Genomic DNA, 27,166 nt, shown 5'->3' with positions numbered 1-27,166 from the left:
CTTGCACATGAACATATTTTCATTCCGTTTCCGTATTTCTGTTCTGCAAAAAAATAAAACATGTCCTATTATTGTCCGCGTTACGGACAAGGATAGCACTGTTCTATTAGGGGCCAGCTGTTCCGTTCCGCAAAATACGAAATGCACACAGATGTCATCCGTATTTTTTGCGGACTGCAAAATACATACGGTCGTATGCAAGAGGCCTAAGTCTGGAGATTCCCTACTTTTGATTGGAAGAATAACTCTGGCCACTGTGGAGGAACCCAACCGCCACTCATAAGTCAAAGAGATCCATTAGTCATTGCCTTGGTCAGTTGTGTGACTGATCTGGCACTGTGTCATGCTCTACATTTATGATGTAAACCACGATGCAGATGTGAACAGAGCCGAACGTGTTTTTGTTTGACGTTTTGCCCTCTCTTTCATGCACTTTTGTCATGGGATTACAGTGTTGTGCATTTACAGAAGTTCATGTGTGTCCAAGAACTCCATGTTTCTTGGGGATTAACATTGCTAAAACATTCTGGGGATCTTACTGCATTTTTTCTTATAAGGTACCTAAAACAATGCATGGATTTCTAAGATGAGAACTACTTTTTATTTTAGATCTCCAACTCATTAGCAATCATATCTTAATACCAGAGCAGTAACATTAACGAAGTTGTACCACAAAGACTTGACTACCCCTTCAGTATTCGGCTGTCAAAATGGTGAACGTTCTCAAGGGCGTCCTTGTAGAATGGTAAGTACACTTTATTTAATTCTGTGAAAAAACGAAATGAGGCTGGTTTACACATTACACATTGCCTTGACAAAAAATGTGATTAAAAAATGCATACATTTTCAAAGCATTTTTTCAGTGGATTCTTTAAAAAGTAACACAAGCAATGTGTTAACCCCGGCGTCATGGTGCCTGTACTTGATCCGCTAATCTCCGGCTGCGCCTGTACTTGCCCAATAGTTACCAGTATTCTGCATACAGAGTCTCCACCAGCTCCTTCAATAGATCAATACATGAAATAATATTCCAGTAAAACAAGTGTATGAGTTTAAAAAAACACAGTTTTTATTCCACATTTTTATGTATGCGCTCAACTGTGATTTAAGTGCAATAGCTGGCCGTACAGATTGTCAGCTGTGTCCGCTATTACTTCCAACCGGTTCAGTTTGGATGTGTGAGAATAAAGAATTGGGCTTGTTGAAATCCCATCGAAATCAGCGTGTTTGGCTGACGTTCATCTAATGTATATGGTAAATGATAAGAAGCCAGTTGTGCAGATCAGGATATTATTATTAGTATTATTTTACTCACTTCTATACTTACAGGTTTATAGCTGCTGCAATAATATGAGCCTCGTGTATGGCTGTACGACAAGCATGTCAAACTCAAAGGCTAACATGGGCCAAAAAAAAATATTTAAGTTTATGTGGGCCGCATCAAAAAAAAAAAAATCGTACATTTTCATAGAACAACATTGTTGTTTCATGACTGCTGACCCCCAACATCCCGTTGCCCAATAACACAAGTGAGACCTATATATATATATATATATATATATATATATATATATATATACAAATATTAAACTTCACTATAAGACGCACCTAGGTTTTTGAGGAGGAAAATAAGAAAAAAATATTTTTAACCAAAAGTTGTGCTTTTGGTGGGCTTTGAATTAATGGTGGTCTGTGCATGACACTATTATGGGGGACCTGTGGATGACGCACTGTCATGTGGGGGATCTGTGGATGGCACTGTTATGGGGGACCTGTGGATGGCACTGTTATGGGGGACCTGTGGATGGCACTGTTATGGGGGACCTGTGGATGGCACTGTTATGGGGATCTGTGGATGGCACTGTTATGGGGGATCTGTGGATGGCACTGTTATGGGGGATCTGTGGATGGCACTGTTATGGGGGATCTGTGGATGGCACTGTTATGGGGGATCTGTGGATGGCACTGTTATGGGGGATCTGTGGATGGCGCTGTTATGGGGGATCTGTGGATGGTGCTGTTATGGAGGATCTGTGGATGGCACTGTTATGGGGGATCTGTGGATGGCACTGTAATGGGGGATCTGTGGATGGCACGGTTATGGGGATCTGTGGATGGTACTGCTATGGGGTGGGATATCTGTGGATGGCATTGTTATGGGGTGGGGGATCTGTGGATGGTGCTGTTATGGGGGATCTGTGGATGGCATTGTTATGAGGTGGGGGATCTGTGGATGGAACTGTTATGGGGTGGGCTATCTGTGTATGGCATTGTTATGAGGTGGGGGGATCTGTTGATGGAACTGTTATGGGGGGGATCTGTGGATGACACTGCTATATGTCATCCACAGATCCCCCTCATAACAGTGTCCCCCAATACACCGGCCCTCTGCTCACCGAAGTATTTATAAACGTGAATCCTTATCCTGTTAAGTTGAACTAACGCTGCGCTCTCCCATGTTCCCCTGTATCCCCACAGCACTTACGAACCACCTTCCATAGCAGGAAGAGCGGACGGCACCAGTAACGTCACTCACTGACGTCGCGCGTCTGCTCCGCCTGCTTCATTCATAAAGTGGGCGGAGCAGGCACTCGACGTCAGTGAGTGACGTTACTGCTGCCGTCCGCTCTGCCTGCTATTGAAGCTTAAGTAAGTGCTATGGGGATACAGGGGAACATGGGAACATGGGAGAGCGCAGCGTTAGTTCAACTTAATAACAGGATAAGGATTCACGTTTATAAATACTTTGGTGAGCGGCGGGGCCCGGTGTAAGAGTACAGTGACTGCACCGGGCCACGCCCCTAGTTACGGACTCCAGCCCCTCCTCTCTCCCGGCTCATACATAGAAGTCTGCGATGCTGCATCTTTGCCGGGCCGCAAAGATATTCATTGCGGGCCGCATGCGGCCCGCATGTTTGACACCCATGCTGTACGAGGTTTCCAAGCTATTGCCAGTTACAGCTAATGTTTTTGCATTGGCATGCAGTTTTTTCTTCTGTCAAAATCTGATATGGATCTAGACAAGATGTGACTCCTAAAACTTTTACATTTTACATCTCAAATAAAACTTAAAATGCACTATGTTAACTGGGCTGGAAACACACACATGCAGTCTGGGCCAAACAGAGGATTAGATATTAGTCTTTCCTTTGTATTTCCCTATCCACTGCTTTCTTTGTCTAAAAGAAAACCCTGTAGAAGCATTACTATTAAAGGGGCCTTTCCATTTTTTTTTTTTTTTTTTAAAGTGGCTGGTTTTCTGGATATAATTTTTTTAAAGTCTTTCTTTGTCTTTTACTTCCTGTCCTGGCTTTTTAGCTTCCTCTTTGTTTGGACTTTTAGCACATCTAACAGGCCCACTTGATTCCCTCAAATCAGAACTTTGACTCCGGCCTGAGAGAACCTCCCCTGCAGGGGGTCAATTACACATTACATCACACATTACAATAAAACCTGCAATCTCTCCTGTGGGAATCTTTATGTAGGTTTATTCCACTCCTACTATTGTTATCAGGGCCGTCTTTAATATTGATTGGACCCTGGGCAAGAATTTACTTGGGCCCCCTGGATCCCGCCCCCCCCCCCCGCACTTTGCTGTACTTGCTATACAGCAGCACTTACCTGTCACGTCCAGAGCCTCCAGGTGACGTCTCCTCTCTGTCATCATCTTCTCTGTAGATCTTCTCTCTCATCATCTTCTCCACTCGGTCTGGACAACTTCTCTCAGCCGCCTCGTCTCTGCAGAGTGTGACACACAGACATCTTAGCTTCCTCACATTCTATCATTTATCCCCCAACTGGAGTCCCCACAGTGTTATCCTGCTGCTTGCTTTGTCCCCCCCCCCCAGGGGTGTAGCTATAGGGGGTGCAGAGGTAGCAGTCGCTACCGGGCCCAGGAGCATGAAGGGGCCCAAAGACACTTGTGCCGCATAAGAAGACACACAAAGCACTGAGCGAAGGGGGGCCCAAGCTGAACTCTTGCACCAGAGCCCATAAGCCTTTAGTTACGCCCCTTCCCCCCCCCCCCCCCAAATACTATCCTGAAGAAACATTACTGCCCTCCATAGTAATAGTGCTCCTCATAGTCCCACCAATAGTAATTCCCTTCTAGAATGCCCTCAATAGTAACACTGCCCCAACCGTGATAATGCTCCTCAACAATGCCCCCATTATTAGAAGAGCCCTCCCATATTAATAATACCCTCACAGAGTCCCCAGTAGAAATAAGGCCCCCTATTGTTCCCCCAGTGGTAATAAAGCTCCCTACAGACCCCTCAGTAATAATAAGGCCCCCATAGTGCGCTTAGTAGAAATAAGGCGGATCTATAAGACCCACCTATAGAGCCCCCAGAAGTAATAAGACCGCCTATAATGTCCCCTGGATCTGCAGTGCCCCCTGCAGTTATAATCCTCCCTCCACCATACAGTCCCATGTAAATAACATCACCCCCTCCCCAGCCGCCTCCAACACACAGTCCCATGTAAACATCACCCCCTAAGGCTACTTTCACACTTGCGTTCGTGCGGATCTGTCCTGTACTTGTACAGGATGGATCCGCACCGATAATACAAACGAATGCATCCGTTCTGGACCGATTCGTTTGTATTAGATTTGAATTTCTAAGTCCCAATACGGATCCGTCCTGACTTACATTGAAAGTCAATGGGGACGGATCCGTTTACAATTGCACCATTTTGAGTCAATGCAAAGGGATCCGTCCCCATTTACTTACATTGTCAGGACGGATCCGTTTGGCTCCGCAAGGCCATGCGGACACAAAAACGCTGCTTGCAGCATTTTGGGGTCCGCCTCCAAAACGGAACGGGGGGCCGTACGGAGCCGAACGAATGCATTCTGAATGGATCCGCATCCATTCAGAATGCATTGGGGTTAAACTGATGCATTTGGGGCTGCTTGTGAGAGCCTTAAAACGGATCTCACAAGCGGATCCCCAAACGCAAGTGTGAACGTAGCCTAAACATTAAGTCCCATGTACATAAACATCATTCCCCCCCACCATCCACTTTCAACATACAGTCCCATGTAAATAACATCACTCCCTTCCCCAGCCACCTCAAGCACACAGTTCCATGTCAATAACATCCCTCCCTTCAGCCCTAACATACATCCCAGTTAAATAACTACAACCCCCAGCATTGCTCTGCCTCTCCCTGTCCCTTCACTTACCTCTCCAGTCCTCATCAGACATCAGCATTAGGCTCCTCCTCCTCTTCACTCCGGTATTCGATTCTAGCAGGCAGGCAGGACATTCGGGGCCTGGGACAAAACATCAGGGGCCCAGGCCCTGAATGTTTTAACCTAGCGACGCAGTCACTAATGAATGGGAGTCGGGAAACAGAGCTCCCTTGGGCCCCCAGGAGCAACTGGGCCCGGGGCAGCTGCCCCTTTTGCCCTGTGGCAAAGACGGCCCTGATTGTTATGAGCATTATGCTTCAGACACTGTCTGTCATGGATTATATAATCCAGGGCTCGACAAATCCCAGGCGCCAGGTCGCCATGGCGACCAGGAATTTAGTCCTGGCGCTTGGGTATTTGTCAGCCCGTTTTCAAAGGTGCCCGGGCGATGGGTGCGGAGCTGCCGTTCTGTCCGGAGTCGGCTCCGTCACAGCACACAATAGCAGAGACGCTGGCAGCAGGGAGGGGAGGGGCTCGGGAGGAGTGTAATCTGATCCTAGAGTGGAAGCTGCTTCTGCCAGCCCCTCCCCTCCCCGCCCACCAACCAATCAGAGCTGAGGCAAGGCAAGCACTAGCGGCTCTGAGTCACTGACACAAGTACAGGGAGTCTAAGGCCTCTTTCACACTTGCGTTGTTGGGATCCGGCATGCACTTCCGTTGCCGGAGGTGCCTGCCGGATCCGGAAAAACGCAAGTGTACTGAAAGCATTTGAAGACGGAACCGTCTTCCAAATGCTTTCAGTGTTACTATGGCACCCAGGACGCTATTAAGGTCCTGGTTGCCATAGTAGGAGCGGGGGAGCGGTATACTTACAGTCCGTGCGGCTCCCGGGGCGCTCCAGAATGACGTCAGAGCGCCCCATGCGCATGGATGACGTGATCACATGGATCACGTGATCCATGCGCTTGGGGCGCCCTGACGTCACTCTGGAGCGCCCGGGGAGCCGCACGGACGGTAAGTACACTGCTCCCCCGCTCCCCACTACACTTACCATGGCTGTCAGGACTTTAGCGTCCCGGCAGCCATGGTAACCACTCTGAAAAAGCTAAATGTCGGCTCCGGCAATGCGCCGAAACGACGTTTAGCTTAAGGCCGGATCCGGATCAATGCCTTCCAATGGGCATTAATTCCGGATCCGGCCTTGCGGCAAGTGTTCCGGATTTTTGGCCGGAGCAAAAAGCGCAGCATGCTGCGGTATTTTCTCCGGCCAACAAACGTTCCGTACCGGAACTGAAGACATCCTGATGCATCCTGAACGGATTACTCTCCATTCAGAATGCATTAGGATAATCCTGATCAGGATTCTTCCGGCATAGAGCCCCGACGACGGAACTCTATGCCGGAAGAAAAGAACGCAGGTGTGAAAGAGCCCTAAGTAAGAAAGAATCGAATGAGTCTCAGGTTAAAAGAATCTAAAGATCTGACAGTTAGTGACTCATTCGATTCTTTGAGTTAAAAGAACAGTCAGTCAGACTCTAGAACAGTTTACACTGAGGCTGTGGCTGATGCTTTGCAGCAGTGATAAGATTAAGGGACAGGAGCAGAGATGAGAGAAGTGACAGGACACAGTTTAGCTTACAGTTTGAATTAACCCTTCTGATCAAATTGGCTTCTCAAGGAGATCTATGTTAAAGGCATCCCTTCTTCTGTCTCATTCAGTAGCTATAGAACTAAGGCTACTTTTACACTTGCGGCAGGATGGATCTGGCAGGCTGTTCACCCTGTCGGATCCGTCCTTCCGCTGTTTCGCCGGACCACCGCTCTGTCCCCATTGACTATAATGGGGGCAGAGCTCTGGCGCAGCACGGCAGTGCATGGTAAGGCTACTTTCACACTAGCGTTCGGGTGTCCGCTCGTGAGCTCCGTTTGAAGGGGCTCACAAGCGGCCCCGAACGCATCCGTACTGCCCTAATGCATTCTCAGTGGAGGCGGATACGCTGAGAATGCATCAGTCTGCCAGCGTTCAGCCTCCGCTCCGCTCAGTGAGCGGACACCTGAACGCTGCTTGCAGCGTTCGGGTGGCCGCCTGGCCGTGTGGAGGCAAGCGGATCCGTCCAGACTTACAATGGAAGTCAATGGGGACAGATCCGCTTGAAGATGACACAATATGGCTCGATCTTCAAACGAATCCGCCCCCATTGACTTTCAATGTAAAGTCTGGACGGATCCGTTCAGGCTACTTTCAGACTTAGAAATTTTTCTAAGCTATAATGCAGAAGGGTCCATTCTGAACGGATACAAACGTCTGCATTATAGGAGCGGATCCGTCTGATGAAACATCAGACGAACCCGCTCCGAACGCTAGTGTGAAAGTAGCCTAAAAGTACTGCATGTCCAACTTTTTAGTCCGGCGTCCTCTCACCGCGAACTGCCGTGCTGCGCCGGAGCTCCACCCCGTCCCCATTATAGTCAATAGGGTCCGGGGACGGAGCGGCGGTATATGTAACATGGTATACAGCATTATTGGGGGGGGGGGGGGGCACCTACTAGGGGCTTTATGACGCAGCTCCGCCTGGCTCCAACCTTTTTTAGCTGGCTCCTAGATTCCAAGGAAATTTGTCAAGCCCTGATATAATCTATATATCCAGGAAGTAGCAGATGTTGCTAAGCTGTGCAGTTGATCAAATTTTTAAGCACCTAGGTCCTAACGGTGGTGGGGGGAGCCAGAATGAAATCAAAATATTTTTTTTTAGCTACTCAAAACCTAAAAAATCGGATCAAGTCATGTGGGATGATGAGGGCGATACCTCCAGTTTGTTGATGGGTCAATTATCACCACTTGTCGCAAACTGAGAATCCCTGAACTGTGAGATTTGGTTTATCACTTGGGCAGATCACTATGTACCAAGGCTTAGATGTCAGCACTATTCAATTTTCCACCTCCTTGTGGTTCGGGGACAACGACGAACTGAAACGACAGTAAGAGGTGCACAGAGGAGAACCCATGCACCTACGGCTCATCTCGTTAGATAAATGGCATATAATGATCCATTCTGTACTACAAGTGAAAATGAACGTCACATTCCAAGCCTAGGGGAGCAAACCGTGTCGACACAAACCATCAGAAGGCATTTGCACGACATTGGGCTATGAGCCAGACGTCCAGCATCAGGTGTTCCCTTGACCTCAATCCACCGTTCTCAAAGGCTATCATGGTGTAAAGCAAGACTGCAATGGAGACTGGAATGGAGGTCCATCCTCTTCAGCGATGAGCCTCACTTTTGCCTTGGACACAATGATAGCCAGATATTGGTCTGGAGACCACATGGGCAATGTCAGAAGGGAATGTCACACCAGTCCTACTCCCTGCGTTATGATGTGGCATGGCATATTGTACAGTAGCCAGACCTCTCTAGTGTTCATTTCAGGTACACTAACAGCTCAGTATTACATTGATTTGGTCATGGAACCAGTGGTATAGACATTTCTTCAAAGTGTCCCCAGATCCAGATCTTTTCAACAGGACAGCTCCAGATCGCATGTTGCTCGTGCTACGGTCAGCAGCCTGCGTGGCCTAAACATGTTACTATAGCCTGCAGCATCTCTGGACTTGTCTCCCATCGAGCACATCTTGGACGCCATTGGTTGGAAATTGCAAAGTGCGCTGCCAGCAGTGGATCTTAGTGATTTGTGTGCCCAAGTACATTCAACGTGCCAGAACATTCTTTAGATCAGTGTTTTTCAACCACTGTGCCGCGGCACACTAGTGTGCCGTGAGATATTGTCTGGTGTGCCGTGGGGAAAAATTCCAATTTGGTCTATTTGTGAGCTGAAGCCGCATGTTACGGACTATATAGCTCCGGTGTCACTGTCCTGTTACAGTCTGACAGGAGGAGACATCGCAGTAGATCACCGATGCGCAGAAGAGCGCCGATGGATCTGATTATCGCGTCGCAGCGCAGAGGAGCGCTGAGTGATGGATCTGGAGGAGACATGAGCAGAAGAGCGCTGATTGATGGATCTGATGCGCAGAAGAGCGCCGATGGATCTGATTATCGCAGCGCAGAGGAGCGCTGAGTGATGGATCTGGAGGAGACATGAGCAGAAGAGCGCTGATTGATGGATCTGGATGGAGAAGAGCGCCTTAGGTGTGGCGGACAGCGGCTATCTGGAGGAGACAAGCACAGTAAGTACTGAGTGACAGTGAGACAGGAGCAGATACAGTGATGGACAAGTTTTTGAAAAGGAAAGAACTGGACCCTGAACAAAATTCGGAGCCAGATGAGAGCCCAAGTATGAGTGGGGATCAAAAGAAAGCAAAGATGGTTAGCTCAAGCAAATTCTCTGGCCAAGGCAATATAGCGAAAGCTATATTTCATTTGGATTTACTTTCACCGGAGATGCAAAGAAACCAACTCCACTGTGCTTGGTGTGTGGTGAAAAGCTATCTAACAGTGCTATGGTCCCAAGTAAACTTAAACGCCATCTCCAAACGAAACACCCTTCGCTTCAAAACAAGAATGCGGACTATTTTGTTCGCCTGCGTGAAAACACGGAGAAACAGGCAACTTTCATGAGAAAAACCACAAAGGTAAATGAAAGAGCTCTTAAAGCTAGCTATCACGTTGCTGAACTTATAGCTAAGTCAAAAAAGTGGTGGTGTGCCTCGTGATTTTTTTCATGAAAAAAGTGTGCCTTTGCACAAAAAAGGTTGGAAAACACTGCTTTAGATAACCATCAATATCAACGATTATGGCAATACTAAATATCACACATCTCATGCAAAAAATAAAAAAGTTGTGTTTTTTTGTCACTGAATTCCAAGAGGGTTAACTCTTAATTTTTTCCTTCCTTTGTGTTTTTTTTTTGTTTTTGTTTTTTTGTGCCAGACAAGGTTTAGCCTTCATTGATACCACTTTAAAGGGAACCTGTCACCTGAAAAAGACAATTTACACTAATCGCAGTACCTTAAAGTATCTCTCATAGTGTGCCCAAAGATGTATTCATATCTTATTTCTGCGTTGTGCTGTCTCATAAAATCGACTTCTAAAACTGTGTGCCCACCTTTTTGAAGTCGTGCTGAAGTCACGGGGGCAGCGGCCTCCTTGACTCAACCGTCGGATAAGCCCCCCCTACGCCGCTCCTCCGCATTTTGATGGACATTTTTCCCTGAAGCCGTGACTGTGCTCTTCTCGCGCATGCGTCGTGCGTGTCCTGCCACAGCATGATCCCGGCTCCCTCCCTGGCATCTTCTTGTTCACTGCGCAGATGCCAGGGAGGGAGCCGTAGCCGGGATGGCGCTGCGGCAGGACGCGCACGGCGCATGCGCGAGAAGAGCGCGGTCACGGCTACAGGAAAAAATGTCCATCAATATGCGGAGGAGCGGCATAGGGGCGGGCTTATCCGACGGTTGAGTCAAGGAGGCCGCTGCCCCGTGACTTCAGCACGACTTCAAAAAGGTGCCAAACACAGTTTTAGAAGTCGATTTTATGAGACAGCACAACGCAGAAAGAAGATATGAATACATCTTTGGGCACACTATGAGAGATACTTTAAGGTACTGTGATTAGTGTAAATTGTCTTTTCCAGGTGACAGGTTCCCTTTAAGGTACTTGATTGTTTTTTTTTTGTTTTTTTTGTTTGTTATTTTTTGTGTTTATCTTTATGTTGCCATGGAAATGCTTTGACACCCTGATATTGTGGGGACGACAGAGGGAGCCCCTTGCCACTGTCTGACTGCCTAAATGGGGTTAAACAGCAGCGATTGGAGTTATCTGTCCAGGCCCCTAACAGGAGCCTGGCTTCAGTCAGTGCAGTCTCCCACAGTGTTTGTGTCACCTGATGTTATCCTCGCATGTCTTATATAGATTTCATGATTCTGTTATAATCAGAATAGATATCCACTGATAGTGATTAATCAAATAAATTCAGTTACTCATCCTGTTCTAGTTGGTGGTAATAAGCTCATGTCAGTACAGTGTCCTCAGCTAATGTTAAATCTGATGCAGGATATTACCTGTTTTTGTCGCGTTGACACCATGTTATAAAGTATATAAATGTAGTTTTGTGGGAAATGATTCAGTGTAGCTTTTAGATTTTATATAATTTTGTATAGTATTAATTGGAATCTGCTCTGTGTGCAAAGGTGGTCTTAGGGCTTGTTCAAGCGGTCCGCGATGCACGGGCACCGTCCGTGGGGCAGCCACATGGGGATCGTAGACCCATTCACTTGAATGGGTCCGCGATCCGTCCATTCTGCAAAAAGATAGAGCAAGTTCTATCTTTTTGCGGTGCGGAGGCACGGAACAGAACCCCAGAAAGCATTCCGTAGTGTTCCATGGTTCTGTTCCGCATCTCCGGATTTGTGGACCCATTGAAGTGAATGGGTCCGCATCCGTGATGCGGAATACACACTAAACAGTGCCTGTGTATTGCGGATCCGCAATACGACAACGGGCAGCACACGTTACTCAGTGATTGCACCCTGAGATATGTCAGTCTCTAAATTCCCACAAATAAGTTACAAGTTTATACTGAACACATCATGTTTAATGTGTCCGGTTCCCTTCTATGCTGTTATGCACTTGTATCTGTGCATATGCCAGAGGTATCCTTTTACCGTTCTGCACCTGAACTGTAGGGGAGGAAGACAGAACAGCCCGAGGAAGCGGTTACGTGACCGCTGCTATTTTGTGCGATACTGAAGTGTAAGATTCTAGGCTTCTGTGTTGGCATCACTGATACCAGGGTAGCCAGGGGACTCCAACTTCAGAGATGGAGTATGCTACACAATAGCTTGTGCTTGCATGGAAAATACGTTACCGTTTATGGGCTTAGGATTTAAAGGGCTTGTCTAACCCCACTCTGACATCCATCTATGAGAATGCAGCCTATTATCCTGCAAAGGGAAAAGCAGAAAATTCTCCATGAGATAGAAGCCAATTTTCCTCAACTTAGAGGAATAAAATTCCTTCCTGACTCCAAATCTAGCAATGAGTATACAGTCAGGTCCATAAATATTGGGACATCGACACAATTCTAACATTTATGGCTCTATACACCACCACAATGGATTTGAAATGAAACGAACAAGATGTGCTTTAACTGCAGACTCAGCTTTAATTTGTGGGTATTTACATCCAAATCAGGTGAACGGTGTAGGAATTACAACAGTTTGCATATCTGCCTCCCACTTGTTAAGCGACCAAAAGTAATGGGACAATTGGCTTCTCAGCTGTTCCATGGCCAGGTGTGTGTTATTCCTTATCCCAATTACAATGAGCAGATAAAAGGTCCAGAGTTCATTTCAAGTGTGCTATTTGCATTTGGAATCTGTTGCTGTCAACTCTCAAGATGAGATCCAAAGAGCTGTCACCATCAGTGAAGCAAGCCATCATTAGGCTGAAAAAACAAAACAAACCCATCAGAGAGATAGCAAAAACATTAGGCGTGGCCAAAACAACTTTTTGGAACATTCTTAAAAAGAAGGAACGCATCGGTGAGCTCGGCAACACCAAAAGACCCGGAAGGCCACGGGAAACAACTGTGGTGGATGACCGAAGAATTCTTTCCCTGGTGAAGAAAACGCCCTTCACAACAGTTGGCCAGATCAAGAACACTCTCCAGGAGGTAGGTGTATGTGTGTCAAAGTCAACAATCAAGAGAAGACTTCACCAGAGTAAATAGAGACGGTTAACCACAAGATGTAAACCATTTATGAGCCCCAAAAACAGGAAGGCAGGATTAGAGTTTGCCAAACGACATCTAAAAAAGCCTTCACAGTTCTGGAACAACATCCTATGGACAGATGAGACCAATATCAACTTGTACCAGAGTGATGGGAAGAGAAGAGTATGTAGAAGGAAAGGAACTGCTCATGATCCTAAGCATACCACCTCATCAGTGAAGCATGGTGGTGGTAGTGTCATGGCGTGGGCATGTATGGCTGCCAATGGAACTGGTTCTCTTGTATTTATTGATGATGTAACTGCTGACAAAAGCAGCAGGATGAATTCTGAAGTGTTTTGTGCAATATTATCTGCTCATATTCAGCCAAATGCTTCAGAACTCATTGGACGGCGCTTCACAGTGCAGATGGGCAATGACCCAAAGCATACTGCAAAAGCAACCAAAGAGTTTTTTAAGGGAAAAAAGTGGAATGTTATGCAATGGCCAAGTCAATCACCTGACCTGAATCCGATTGAGCATGTTTTTCACTTGCTGAAAACAAAACTGAAGAAAAAATGCCCCAAGAACAAGCAGGAACTGAAGACAGTTGCAGTAGAGGCCTGGCAGAGCATCACCATGGATGAAATCCAGCGTCTGGTGAAGTCTATGTGTTCCAGACTTCAGGCTGTAATTGACTGCAAAGGATTAGCAACCAAGTATTAAAAAGTGAAAGTTTGATTTATGATTATTATTCTGCCCCATTACTTATGGTCCCTTAACAAGTGGGAGGCACATATGCAAACTGTTGTAATTCCTACACCGTTCACCTGATTTGGATGTAAATACCCTCAAATTAAAGCTGACAGTCTGCAGTTAAAGCACATCTTGCTCGTTTTATTTCAAATCCATTATGGTGGTGTATAGAGCCAAAAATGTTAGAATTGTGTTGATGTCCCAATATTTATGGACCTGACTGTACCTCCCTGGATCAACAACCCTGCTCCAGAAATCTAATAACTATAACCTGTAAGGCCTCATGCAAACGGTGGGTCGGCAATCCACGGCCGCCGGACGTGTGCACCACGCATCGCAGATGCGGACCCATTCACTTGAATGGGTCCGCAATTCTGGAGATGCAGAACGGAGTCACGGAACACCGGAAGCACTACGGAGTTCTTCGGTGGTGTTTGTGTTGTTCCGCACCGCAAATAAATATGACCTGTCATATTATTTTGCGGTGCGGACAGACCACGGACCCATTCAAGTTGAATGGGTCGGCCCGCTGCACTGATGTTGCCTGTGCATTGTGGAAGAAGCACGATGTCCATTATTTGCTGAAAGGTCGCGGGGGTGCCATGCAGACCAAAGGGTAAGACCTTATATTGATACAGCCCCTCAGGCGTGATCGAGGCAGTTTTCTCTTTGGCAGCCTCCGTTAAGGGCACCTGCCATTACTCTTTCGTCAGAAAAATACCGGGCTTGTCCTAACCTCTCGATGAGCTCATCCACCCGGGGCATGGGATACTTATCGAATTTGGAAACCTCATTAAGTTTTCGAAAGTTGTTACAAAACCTCAACATCCCGTCCGTCTTGGGTATCCCTACTATAGGACTGGCCCACTCACTTTTTGACGACTCAATTACGTTTAGCTGCAACATTAGCTGCACCTCCTTCGATATGGCTTGTCGCCGAGCCTCGTGTACCCAGTATGGTTTCAATCGGACTTTTGCCTGAGGCTCAATGACAATGTCATGCTGGATTATGGAAGTGCGTCCAGGGAGGTCCATGTTCTGACTAACGAACTCCTTGGCCTCCTGAATCTGTTTAGAGGAGAGGCTGTTAGCAATTTTTACTGTGGCAGCCTCCTCTCTTGCATAAGACAGGGGTGCCGGTACCTCTTCTTCTAGTAAACCCAGCCACCGCGGGCTGTCTTCTGTACAGGTTTCCCTATCTTTCCACGATTTGAGTAAATTCACATGGTAAACCTGCTTCGCCCTTGCAATTTTCTCGAGTACCTCGTATGGCCTCTGCCACCTAGTCAGGAACTTACTGTCCACGGTCGGCACCAGAACCAAAACCCGATCACCCGGGTTAAAGATCCGTACCCGAGCCTGCCGATTATAGACCCGACTCTGGGCTCGCTGAACTGCCTCCATATGCTCCCTAACAAGAGGCAACACTGTCTCTATCCGATCTTGCATCTGGGTAACATACTCAATGACACTTTTATGTGGAGTGGGTTGTTGTTCCCACGCCTCTTTGGCCACGTCCAAGAGACCGCGAGGGTGTCTGCCATATAGCAGTTCGAAGGGCGAGAAGCCAGTAGAGGCCTCGGGTACCTCTCGCACTGCGAACATGAGATAGGGCAGAAGGAGATCCCAGTCCTTCCCATCTTTAGCCACCACCCATTTCGACATATTTTTTTATGTTTGGTTAAACCTTTCTACCAGACCGTCCGTTTGCGGATGGTAAACAGACGTCCATGTTTTATGTGCAGCAACTTACAGAGTTCCCTCATCACCTTGGACATAAAAGGGGTACATTGGTCGGTCAGAACCTCTTTAGGTAGTCCTACTCGGGAAAACATCTCCATTAACTCCTTAGCTATGAGTTTGGCTGAGGTATATCGCAGTGGCACCTCCTCTGCGTACCGAGTGGCGTAGTCTAGAATGACTAAGATGTGTTGATGTCCTCTGGTGGACTTCGGTACTGGGCCTGTGAGGACCATAGCTATTCGGTCAAATGGTACTTCGATAATCGGGAGAGGTACTAGGGGACTACGGAAATGTGGCTGGGGGCTAGTTATCTGGCAGATCGGGCAAGACTTAAAAAAACTCTTCCACTTCTTTGAATATGCTGGGCCAGTAAAACCGCTGTAGAATATGATCCTGAGTTTTCTGCAGCCCCAGGTGACCCCCCAAGAACGTGTTGTGGGCTAGATCTAACACAAGCTTGTGATAATCCTTGGGGACCACTAACTGTTCAATAGGCTTACCCCGTAGTTGGTTTACCCGATACAACATCCTGATGAACCACAACAACCTGGAACAGAGTCAGTGTTTCCCCGTTTTGTGGTTCACCATCTACTATTAACACATTTTCCCAGGCGCGGGATAGAGTTTGGTCCCGATGTTGGGGCGGTACCAAAATTATCCCCGGAGGCATTGAGGTCTGCCAATTCAGGACCCGGCGGCAAGTCCTCCACGTCTCCCACCATCACACTTAGCGGGGTTGTCTCCCCCTCTTCCACCGAAGTGGCGGTCACCCGTACCGTTTGCCCTTCGGTCTCAGGTTCCCAGGGTTTTGGTCTCCCCCCTGAGCCGGGCCACTATGCTAGGGTTACCCCTGTCTCATGGGTATCAGTTACTCTCATAGCAGGCCACAGTGCCAGGAAGTCTCTCCCTATTATGAGTTCATAATGTAGATTTGTGGCGACAGCCATCTCGTGGGTCCATCTACTGGCCACTGTGGTTAGAGACACCAGCACGGTGGGGTAGTCTTTTAAGTCTCCGTGGATGCACATCACCCCGACTTTCCGGCCAGTACACTCACTGGACCGCACCAGGGTAGCCCTTACTAGGGTCACCAGACTCCCTGAGTCCAGCAGAGCCTCCGCCGGAGTGTCTCCCACTTCCACCTGGCACAAGTGATCTAGAGACTCTGGGGTACCTGTTGCACACAGCCTCCTGGCATATAGCGACTGATGGTAGCCATAGTTAGTGTCCATGGTCTCAACCCGATGGGGACCGTCAGCCCTTACATGGCCAGGCTCCTGACACCGTCGGCATACTATTGGAGCCAGGTCCGCTGTGGGTACATCCCGGGCGGGTTTTATCGGCTCAAATCTCCGGGCCTGGGGTGGAGATTTCCGTGGTTTGCCGACCCCCTCCCTGACAGAACCCGCCTTTAGATTCCTGGTAGCTTCATAGCGTTCCACCAGGTCCACCATCTCAAGGGCATTGCCAGGAGACATCTGGCTGATCCAGTGCAGGTGAGCCCTCCAGAACATATCTGCTAACAGACAATCCAGCATAGCAGTGGGACTCGGCACGTCAGGCTGTAGCCATTTTTGCAAGAGGTGAAGTAAGTTATAATACTGGGGTCTTGCAGGCTCCGTCAGGTTGAACCCCCACTGATACACCCGCTGGGCCCGGACCAACACATTTACCCCCAGTCTTGCCAGAATCTCACCCTTGACTTTCTGGTAGTCGGCCGCTTGATCTTCCGGCAAGTCGAAATACACCCGCTGGGAATCGGATGCCAGGAACGGAGCAATGACCTCAGCCCACTGGTCATGGGGTAGCTTTTTCGTGATGGCCACTTTCTCATACATCGCCAGGTCGGTTTCTATGTCGCGTCTGCGGCGGTCATCCTTAGCAATCGCGGCACGGACTGCTTTCCGGGCAGGTTGCTCCTGCTGTCTGCAAAGCCATCATGTGTTGTAGCACCAACTGGTTAGTCTCCTGCTGCTGCTTATTAGCCTTGCGTTGCTGCAGGTTTGTCTCTTGCTGCTGCAGATTAGCCTCCATGAGGGCCTTCACAACAACCTCCATTTGGTCGTGGGGCACTGGTTGTAATACAGCAGGTTTAATGTACGACATACAACCATGCCTGAAAAATGCAGAAACCAAAAATATCGGCGTTTATGCCAGCCTCACTGCTCTTGCCAGCATCTTCCACCAATTGTGGGGTTTCGCTCTGGTAGACAGGATTAGCGGACGCAATATAGAGGCAACAACAAGTTGTTTGGATCAAACAGTTCAGTGTTTTTATTCCCACTTTAGGCAAGTGACAAAACAAGCAAAAAGTCACCTTGCGGTGTTGGTGGTAATTCACACCATGCGGTAATTCTGCCTCAAAGAGTCCTTGCTGATAGCAGCACCAAACTGTTTTCACGCCAAACAGGGAGCAAAGCCTTCATCCAGACATAAGGCTCCCAGATCCCAACACAGAGACCTGGCTTCTGAGCCCAGCTGCCTATTTAACCACCTCAGCCCCCAGTGCTTAAACGCCCTGAAAGACCAGGCCACTTTTTACACTTCTGACCTACACTACTTTCACCGTTTATTGCTCGGTCATGCAACTTACCACCCAAATGAATTTTACCTCCTTTTCTTCTCAATAATAGAGCTTTCATTTGGTGGTATTTCATTGCTGCTGACATTTTTACTTTTTTTGTTATTAATCGAAATTTAACGATTTTTTTGCAAAAAAATGACATTTTTCACTTTCAGTTGTAAAATTTTGCAAAAAAAAACGAGATCCATATATAAATTTTGCTCTAAATTTATTGTTCTACATGTCTTTGATAAAAAAAAAAATGTTTGGGTAAAAAAAAAAATGGTTTGGGTAAAAGTTATAGCGTTTACAAACTATGGTACAAAAATGTGAATTTCCGCTTTTTGAAGCAGCTCTGACTTTCTGAGCACCTGTCATGTTTCCTGAGGTTCTACAATGGCCAGACAGTACAAATACCCCACAAATGACCCCATTTTGGAAAGTACACACCCTAAGGTATTCGCTGATGGGCATAGTGAGTTCATAGAACTTTTTATTTTTTGTCACAAGTTAGCGGAAAATGATGATTTTTTTTTTTTTTTCTTACAAAGTCTCATATTCCACTAACTTGTGACAAAAAATAAAAAGTTCTATGAACTCACTATGCCCATCACGAAATACCTTGGGGTCTCTTCTTTCCAAAATGGGGTCACTTGTGGGGTAGTTATACTGCCCTGGCATTCTAGGGGCCCAAATGTGTGGTAAGGAGTTTGAAATCAAATTCTGTAAAAACTGACCAGTGAAATCCGAAAGGTGCTCTTTGTAATATGGGCCCCTTTGCCCACCTAGGCTGCAAAAAAGTGTCACACATCTGGTATCTCCGTACTCAGGAGAAGTTGGGGAATGTGTTTTGGGGTGTCATTTTACATATACCCATGCTGGGTGAGAGAAATATCTTGGCAAAAGACAACTTTTCCCATTTTTTTATACAAAGTTGGCATTTGACCAAGATATTTATCTCACCCAGCATGGGTATATGTAAAAAGACACCCCAAAACACATTCCTCAACTTCTCCTGAATACAGAGATACCAGATGTGTGACACTTTTTTGCAGCCTAGGTGGGCAAAGGGGCCCATATTCCAAAGAGCACCTTTCGGATTTCACTGGTCAGTTTTTACAGAATTTGATTTCAAACTCCTTACCACACATTTGGGCCCCTAGAATGCCAGGGCAGTATAACTACCCCACAAGTGACCCCATTTTGGAAAGAAAAGACCCCAAGGTATTCGCTGATGGGCATAGTGAGTTCATGGAAGTTTTTATTTTTTGTCACAAGTTAGTGGAATATGAGACTTTGTATGAAAAAAAAAAAAAAAAAAAAATCATCATTTTCCACTAACTTGTGACAAAAAATAAAAAATTCTAGGAACTCGCCATGCCCCTAGCGGAATACCTTGGGGTGTCTTCTTTCCAAAATGGGGTCACTTGTGGGGTAGTTATACTGCCCTGGCATTCTAGGGGCCCAAATGTGTGGTAAGGAGTTTGAAATCAAATTCTGTAAAAAATGGCCTGTGAAATCCGAAAGGTGCTCTTTGGAATATGGGCCCCTTTGCCCACCTAGGCTGCAAAAAAGTGTCACACATCTGGTATCTCTGTATTCAGGAGAAGTTGAGGAATGTGTTTTGGGGTGTCTTTTTACATATACCCATGCTGGGTGAGATAAATATCTTGGTCAAATGCCAACTTTGTATAAAAAAATGGGAAAAGTTGTCTTTTGCCAAGATATTTCTCTCACCCAGCATGGGTATATGTAAAATGACACCCCAAAACACATTCCCCAACTTCTCCTGAGTACGGAGATACCAGATGTGTGACACTTTTTTGCAGCCTAGGTGGGCAAAGGGGCCCATATTCCAAAGAGCACCTTTCGGATTTCACTGGTCAGTTTTTACAGAATTTGATTTCAAACTCCTTACCACACATTTGGCCCCCTAGAATGCCAGGGCAGTATAACTACCCCACAAGTGACCCCATTTTGGAAAGAAGAGACCCCAAGGTATTCGCTGATGGGCATAGTGAGTTCGTGGAAGTTTTTATTTTTTGTCACAAGTTAGTGGAATATGAGACTTTGTATAAAAAAAAAATCCAAAAAAAAAATCATCATTTTCCACTAACTTGTGACAAAAAATAAAAAATTCTAGGAACTCGCCATGCCCCTCACGGAATACCTTGGGGTGTCTTCTTTCCAAAATGGGGTCACTTGTGGGGTAGTTTTACTGCCCTGCCATTCTAGGGGCCCAAATGTGTGGTAAGGAGTTTGAAATCAAATTCTGTAAAAACTGACCAGTGAAATCCGAAAGGTGCTCTTTGGAATATGGGCCCCTTTGCCCACCTAGGCTGCAAAAAAGTGTCACACATCTGGTATCTCCGTACTCAGGAGAAGTTGGGGAATGTGTTTTGGGGTGTCATTTTACATATACCCATGCTGGGTGAGAGAAATATCTTGGCAAAAGACAACTTTTCCCATTTTTTTATACAAAGTTGGCATTTGACCAAGATATTTATCTCACCCAGCATGGGTATATGTAAAAAGACACCCCAAAACACATTCCTCAACTTCTCCTGAATACAGAGATACCAGATGTGTGACACTTTTTTGCAGCCTAGGTGGGCAAAGGGGCCCATATTCCAAAGAGCACCTTTCGGATTTCACAGGCCATTTTTTACAGAATTTGATTTCAAACTCCTTACCACACATTTGGGCCCCTAGAATGCCAGGGCAGTATAACTACCCCACAAGTGACCCCATTTTGGAAAGAAGAGACCCCAAGGTATTCGCTGATGGGCATAGTGAGTTCATGGAAGTTTTTATTTTTTGTCACAAGTTAGTGGAATATGAGACTTTGTATGAAAAAAAAAAAAAAAAATCATCATTTTCCACTAACTTGTGACAAAAAATAAAAAATTCTAGGAACTTGCCATGCCCCTCACGGAATACCTTGGGGTGTCTTCTTTCCAAAATGGGGTCACTTGTGGGGTAGTTATACTGCCCTGGCATTTTCCAGGGGCCCTAATGTGTGGTAAGTAGGTAAATGACCTGTGAAATCCGAAAGGTGCTCTTTGGAATGTGGGCCCCTTTGCCCACCTAGGCTGCAAAAAAGTGTCACACATGTGGTATCGCCGTATTCAGGAGAAGTTGGGGAATGTGTTTTGGGGTGTCATTTTACATATACCCATGCTGGGTGAGAGAAATATCTTGGCAAAAGACAACTTTTCCCATTTTTTTATACAAAGTTGGCATTTGACCAAGATATTTATCTCACCCAGCATGGGTATATGTAAAATGACACCCCAAAACATATTCCCCAACTTCTGCTGAATACGGAGATACCACATGTGTGACACTTTTTTGCAGCCTAGGTGGGCAAAGGTGCCCAAATTCCTTTTAGGAGGGCATTTTTAGACATTTGGATACCAGACTTCTTCTCACGCTTTGGGGCCCCTAAAATGCCAGGGCAGTATAAATACCCCACATGTGACCCCATTTTGGAAAGAAGACACCCCAAGGTATTCAATGAGGGGCATGGCGAGTTCATTGAAAAAAAAATTTTTGGGCACAAGTTAGCGGAAATTGATTTTTTATTTATTTTTCTCACAAAGTCTCCCTTTCCGCTAACTTGTGACATAAAGTTCAATCTTTTATGGACCCAATATGCCCCTCAGCGAATACCTTGGGGTGTCTTCTTTCCAAAATGGTGTTATTTGTGGGGTGTTTGTACTGCCCTGGCATTTGAGGGTCTCCGCAATCATTACATGTATGCCCAGCATTAGGAGTTTCTGCTATTCTCCTTATATTGAGCATATGGGTAATGAGATTTTTTTTTTCCGTTCAGCCTCTGGGCTGAAAGAAAAAAATGAACGGCACAGATTTCTTCATTCGCATCGATCAATGTGGATGAAAAAATCTCTGCCAAAAAAAGAAAAAGGAGGGGAAAGGCGTCTGCCAGGACATAGGAGCTCCGCCCAACATCCATACCCACTTCAGCTCGTATGCCCTGGCAAACCAGATTTCTCCATTCACATCAATCGATGTGGATGAATAAATTATTGCCGGGATTTTTTTTTTTATATATACAAAGTGTTTGCCAAAGTATATGAACACCGCCACCTCCTCAGCTCATATGCCTCGGCAAACGTATCTTTTACTGCAGAGGAGAAATCTCGTCTTGCAGCGCCGCATACACCGACTTGCGTGTAATCTGACAGCAGCGCAATGCTTCTGTCCGAATGCACATCAGTGCTGCAGCTAGTCGATCGGTTGGTCCACCTGGAAGGTAAAAAAAACAAAACAAAAAAGAAAAAACCAGGCCGCAAAGCAATAACTTTATTAACTTTAGAACAGAACATATTAACTTTTTTTTAACTTTTTTACTTACCGGTAATTTTTTTTTTGTTTAGTTTTTTTTTACCTTTATAGAACAAACCTCTCCTTCCCCATGGGACAATGTGCAAAGCGCAAATCGCCCAAAGATGTGGCGAAGTACGTTATGCACTTTATCCCAGGTGAAAGGAGAGGTTTGCAGCAGCTGTGAGAGAAAGGGCCCTAATAGCCCTGTGTGCCTGTCCTGGTGAGATGTGATCCCTATGCTAGGTGTACCTGTGTGTGGTACTTCCGGAAACACTCACCATAGCATAGGGCAGGGTGGTCCGGACAGTCAGGACAGAAACAGCGGGTGTCACGCCTTATTCCACTCCTGCTACAGACACGACATTTTTTTCGGGGTGGCGGTTAGGTTGAGGTACCAGCAACGACACTGGGGAAATGTCGCTCGTGTAGACGGCTAACTACACTGGTGGATGGGGCCACGGAACCTCCCGGATAAATGAGGTTCTCGATGATCTCTTCCTGGAATTTGAGGAAGGATCCTGTTCTCCCAGCCTTACTGTAGAGAACAAAACTATTATAGGCAGCCAATTGAATTAAATATACAGACACCTTCTTATACCAGCGTCTGGTTCTGCGGGAAACTAAATAGGGAGCCAACATCTGGTCATTGAAGTCCACCCCTCCCATGAGCGCATTATAGTCGTGGACTGAGAGGGGCTTTTCAATGACACGGGTTGCCCTTTCAATTTGGATTGTCGTGTCTGCGTGAATGGAGGAGAGCATGTAAACGTCACGCTTGTCTCTCCATTTCACCGCAAGCAGTTCTTCGTTACACAAGGCAGCCCTCTCCCCCCTTGCAAGACGGGTGGGTACAAGCCGTTGGGGAAAGCCCACGCGACTAGTTCGCGCGGTGCCACAGGCGCAAATCCGTTCTAGAAACAAATGCCTAAAGAGGGCCACACTTGTGTAAAAATTGTCCACATAAAGATGGTACCCCTTGCCGAATAAGGGTGACACCAAGTCCCAGACTGTCTTCCCACTGCTCCCCAGGTAGTCAGGGCAACTGACCGGCTCCAGGGTCTGATCTTTTCCCTCATAGATCCGAAATTTGTGGGTATAGCCTGTGGCCCTTTCACAGAGCTTATACAATTTGACCCCATACCGGGCACGCTTGCTTGGGATGTATTGTTTGAAGCCAAGGCGCCCGGTAAAATGTATTAGGGACTCGTCTACGCAGATGTTTTGCTCGGGGGTATACAAATCTGCAAATTTCTGGTTGAAATGGTCTATGAGGGGCCGAATTTTGTGGAGCCGGTCAAAAGCTGGGTGGCCTCTGGGACGGGAGGTGGTGTTGTCGCTAAAATGCAGGAAACACAGGATGGTCTCAAATCGTGTCCTGGACATAGCAGCAGAGAACATGGGAATGTGATGAATCGGGTTCGTGGACCAATATGACCGCAATTCATGCTTTTTAGTTAGACCCATGTTGAGGAGAAGGCCCAGAAAAATTTTAAGTTCGGAAACTTGGACTGGTTTCAACAGGAAAGACTGGGCATAAGAGCTTCCCGGGTTGGCGTATATAAATTGTGTGGCATACCGGTTTGTCTCTGCCACGACTAAGTCCAAGAGCTCCGCAGTCAAGAACAGCTCAAAAAATCCCAGGGCCGAACCGATTTGAGCCGTCTCAACCCGAACGCCAGACTGGGCGGTGAAAGGGGGAACTACAGGTGCGGCTGAAGTTGGTGACTGCCAATCAGGGTTTGCCAGCACCTCAGGGATTCTAGGGGCTCTACGGGCCTGTCTGCGCGGTGGCTGCGACGGGGTAACTACTGCACGTGCCACCGTACCAGCTTCAACTGCCCTTCTGGTGCTCGCCACGTCACCATGTTGTACGGCAGTGCTGGTACTAGGTCCAGGAAGGGCTGCGCTGCTGGTGTATGCCTCACCACGTGATCCGGCAGCGACAGCCCCACTCTGCTGCTCTTGAAGCGGATCCTGCATAACCTGTGGTCTAGCGACACGGGGCCGGGTACGCCTGGTGCTGCCAGGGACCTCCACCTCCTCGTCCGAACTTTGGGTCAGAGAGCCACTGCTTTCCACAGGTTCATATTCTGACCCGCTAGATTCGTCAGATGAGGGTTCCCACTCCTCATCCGACTGGGTCAGAATCCTGTAGGCCTCTTCAGAAGAATACCCCCTGTTTGACATTTTGGACTACTAAATTTAGGGGTATTCCCTGAGACTACCCAAGAAAAAAAGCAAGCCTGTCTTACAAAGGGGAGGCTAGCGAAGTACCGGAGGCCGCTGCGGTTGATAAAAAATATCAAAACTGATTTTTTTATCGCCGCAGTGCGTGTAAAGTGAATGTGCAGTGATCAAAAAACAAATTTTTTTTTGTCACTGCGGTGGGGCGGGCGTGGGTGAACGCACGTGTGGGCGACCGATCAGGCCTGATCGGGCAAACACTGCGTTTTGAGTGGAGGGCGAGCTAAGGTGACACTAATACTATTATAGATCTGACCGTGATCAGTTTTGATCACTTACAGATACTATAAAAGTACAAATGCTGATTAGCGATACGCTAAACAGCGAATAAAAGTGACTGCGGTGGGCTGGGCGCTAACTGACGCTAAACTACCTAACCAAGGGGCCTAAACTATCCTAAAACCTAACAGCCAATACTAGTGAAAAAAAAAAAGTGACAGTTTACACTGATCACTTTTTGTCTTTCACTAAGTGATTGACAGGGGGCGATCAAAGGGTTAATTAGGATGATGGGGGTGATGGAGGGTGATCTGGGGCTAAGGTGTAGTGTTGGTGGGTACTCACAGTGATCTCTGCTCCTCTGCTGGATCCAACCGACGAAAAGGACCAGCAGAGAAGCAGAGAAGCCATATAACAGATCATATTTACTAATATGATCTGTTATCTGGCTTCTGATTTGATTTTTTGAAAATCGCCAGCCTGCCAGCCAATGATCGTGGCTGGCATGCTGGTGACAAAATACTTCTTTAACTTTTGCCGGCCCGCGATGCGCATGCGCGGGCCGGCAATGCACGAAATCTCGCACCGGCGCGTCCACCCAGAACAACAGGACCGCCGCAAAGACGCAATCCTGCGTACGGCGGTCCTGAGGAGGTTAAAGGGTTTCTGCCACCTCATTTTGACCTAATTAGCTCTCGGACACTAGCGATCTGCTAGTGTCTGATCTACCTAGCAATGCTATTCTCAGACCTGTGTGTGGATCCGTTTCACTAAAAAAAACGAACTTTTATTAATATGCTAATGAGCCTCTAGGTGCTATGGGGGTGTCTTTTCAGCACCTAGAGGCTCGGTCTACTCACATTGTATGCCGCCCCGCTCGTCCCTCCAGCCCGCCCATCTCCTCTTGAATGCCATCCTCCATCTGAGCCAGCGGACGAATTCTCACGCCTAATGTCTGACCGCTACCTGCACAGACATCTCCACTGCGCCTGCGCCGATGACCGAGATGTCTGTGCAGGCAGCGGTCAGACATTCACTGCGCCTGCGCCGAATACAGACGCGCACGGCGCAGGCGCGAGAATTCGTCCGCTGGCTCAGATGGAGGATGGCATTCAAGAGGAGATGGAGGGACGAGCGGGGCGGCATACAATGTGAGTTGACCGAGCCTCTAGGTCAGGGATACTCAACCTGTGGCCCTCCAGCTGTTGCAAAACTACAACTCCCATCATTCCCTGACAGCCTACAGCTATCATCCTACAGAAGGGCATCGTGGGAGTTGTAGTTTTCAGCACCTAGAGCAGGGATACTCAACCTGCGGCCCTCCAGGTGTTGTAAAAGACACCCCCATAGCACCTAGAGGCTCATTAGCATATTAATAAAGTTAGTTTTTTAGTGAAACGGATCCACACACAGGTCTGAGAATAGCATTGTTAGGTAGATCAGACACTAGCAGATCGCTAGTGTCTGAGAGCTAATTAGGTCAAAATAAGGTGGTAGAAACCCTTTAAGGACCACCAGGTGCTGCCAAAACCTGGTACGGCACTTAAAATCTGGTCTGGTATTTGACCTCACCTGGCTGGAAACCAGCCCAGCAGCACATGCTCGGAGGAAAATACCTGTTTTCCCAGACAAAACCTACTGTCACACTAGGCACAATTTTATTTTATTGTAAATTATTTTAGGATTAGTACAAAGTGTATTTGTGTAATGTAAAAAATGCCTGCTGTGTGGATGACCAATATTCCCTCTGATGTTTGTGTTTGCAGTGATCCAGCTATGAAACAGTTCCTTTTATACCTGGATGAAACAAATGCTTTAGGAACAAAGTTCATTATCCAGGACTTGGATGAAACCCACGTGTTTGTCTTAGCTGAATTGGTTGCTGTTCTTCAGGAGAAGGTTGGGGAGCTGATGGATCAGAATTCCTTTCCTGTCACACAGAAGTAAAATCTATGGACTGTAAAATGATATGGGTTCACATGGATTTTTCACTGTACAAACCTAATTTAACTATGTTCTATATCTCCTTAAAGGGATTCTGTCACCTCGTTTTAGCCTATAGAACTGCGGACATGCACGGCTAGATCGCTGCTAGCATGTCCGCAATATACCTATCCCATAGCGCTGTGTGCTTTTATTGTATTTAAAAAAAGATTTGATAGATATGTAAATGAGCCTGGTAAGGAGCCCAAGGGGCTGTACTAACCTTCTTGAAGCCTAACCACACCCCCTATGAATTAGCCCAGCACCGCCTGCGTCCTGCGAATCTCCTCCTTGCTCACAGTTAGATCACCGTAATCTCGCAATGCATAGTGTTCCTTTCCGATGCTGGCATCAGCCTCAGGGAAGGAACTGCGCATGCGCGGTTTGCGCATCGCGAGATTACGGCAATCTAACTGTGAGAGAGAAGGAGATTCGGAGGACGCAGGCACTGCTGGGCTCCTTCACAGAGGGCGTGGCTGGGCTCCAAGAAGGTAAGTACAGCCCCT

The 27,166-nt window shown here is 47.0% G+C and overlaps 2 protein-coding genes across 3 annotated transcripts in view; both read left to right on the top strand.

Annotated features, from left to right (window-relative positions):
• The window catches only part of SERAC1 (serine active site containing 1), a 354,636-nt gene that overhangs the window by 50,049 nt on the left and 277,421 nt on the right, over nucleotides 1–27,166 (top strand). The window contains exon 1 of one of the 2 annotated variants that reach the window (XM_040429357.1): nucleotides 614–745. The exons of the other annotated variant lie outside the window; for it this stretch is intronic. The gene's annotated coding sequence lies outside the window, so the exon portion shown is untranslated. Of the gene's footprint in view, nucleotides 1–613; nucleotides 746–27,166 lie in introns of those variants that run through there. 2 annotated transcript variants of the gene reach the window in all.
• GTF2H5 (general transcription factor IIH subunit 5) lies at nucleotides 614–26,798 on the top strand. Its single transcript, XM_040429359.1, has 2 exons — nucleotides 614–745; nucleotides 26,444–26,798. The coding sequence occupies exons 1-2, from the start codon at nucleotides 711–713 to the stop codon at nucleotides 26,622–26,624; spliced, it is 216 nt and encodes a 71-aa protein (XP_040285293.1). The 5' UTR covers nucleotides 614–710; the 3' UTR covers nucleotides 26,625–26,798.

This window comes from Bufo bufo, chromosome 4 (genome assembly GCF_905171765.1).
Source record: "Bufo bufo chromosome 4, aBufBuf1.1, whole genome shotgun sequence".
NCBI lineage: Eukaryota > Metazoa > Chordata > Amphibia > Anura > Bufonidae > Bufo > Bufo bufo.
This window is presented reverse-complemented; position numbering and strand designations above follow the sequence as displayed.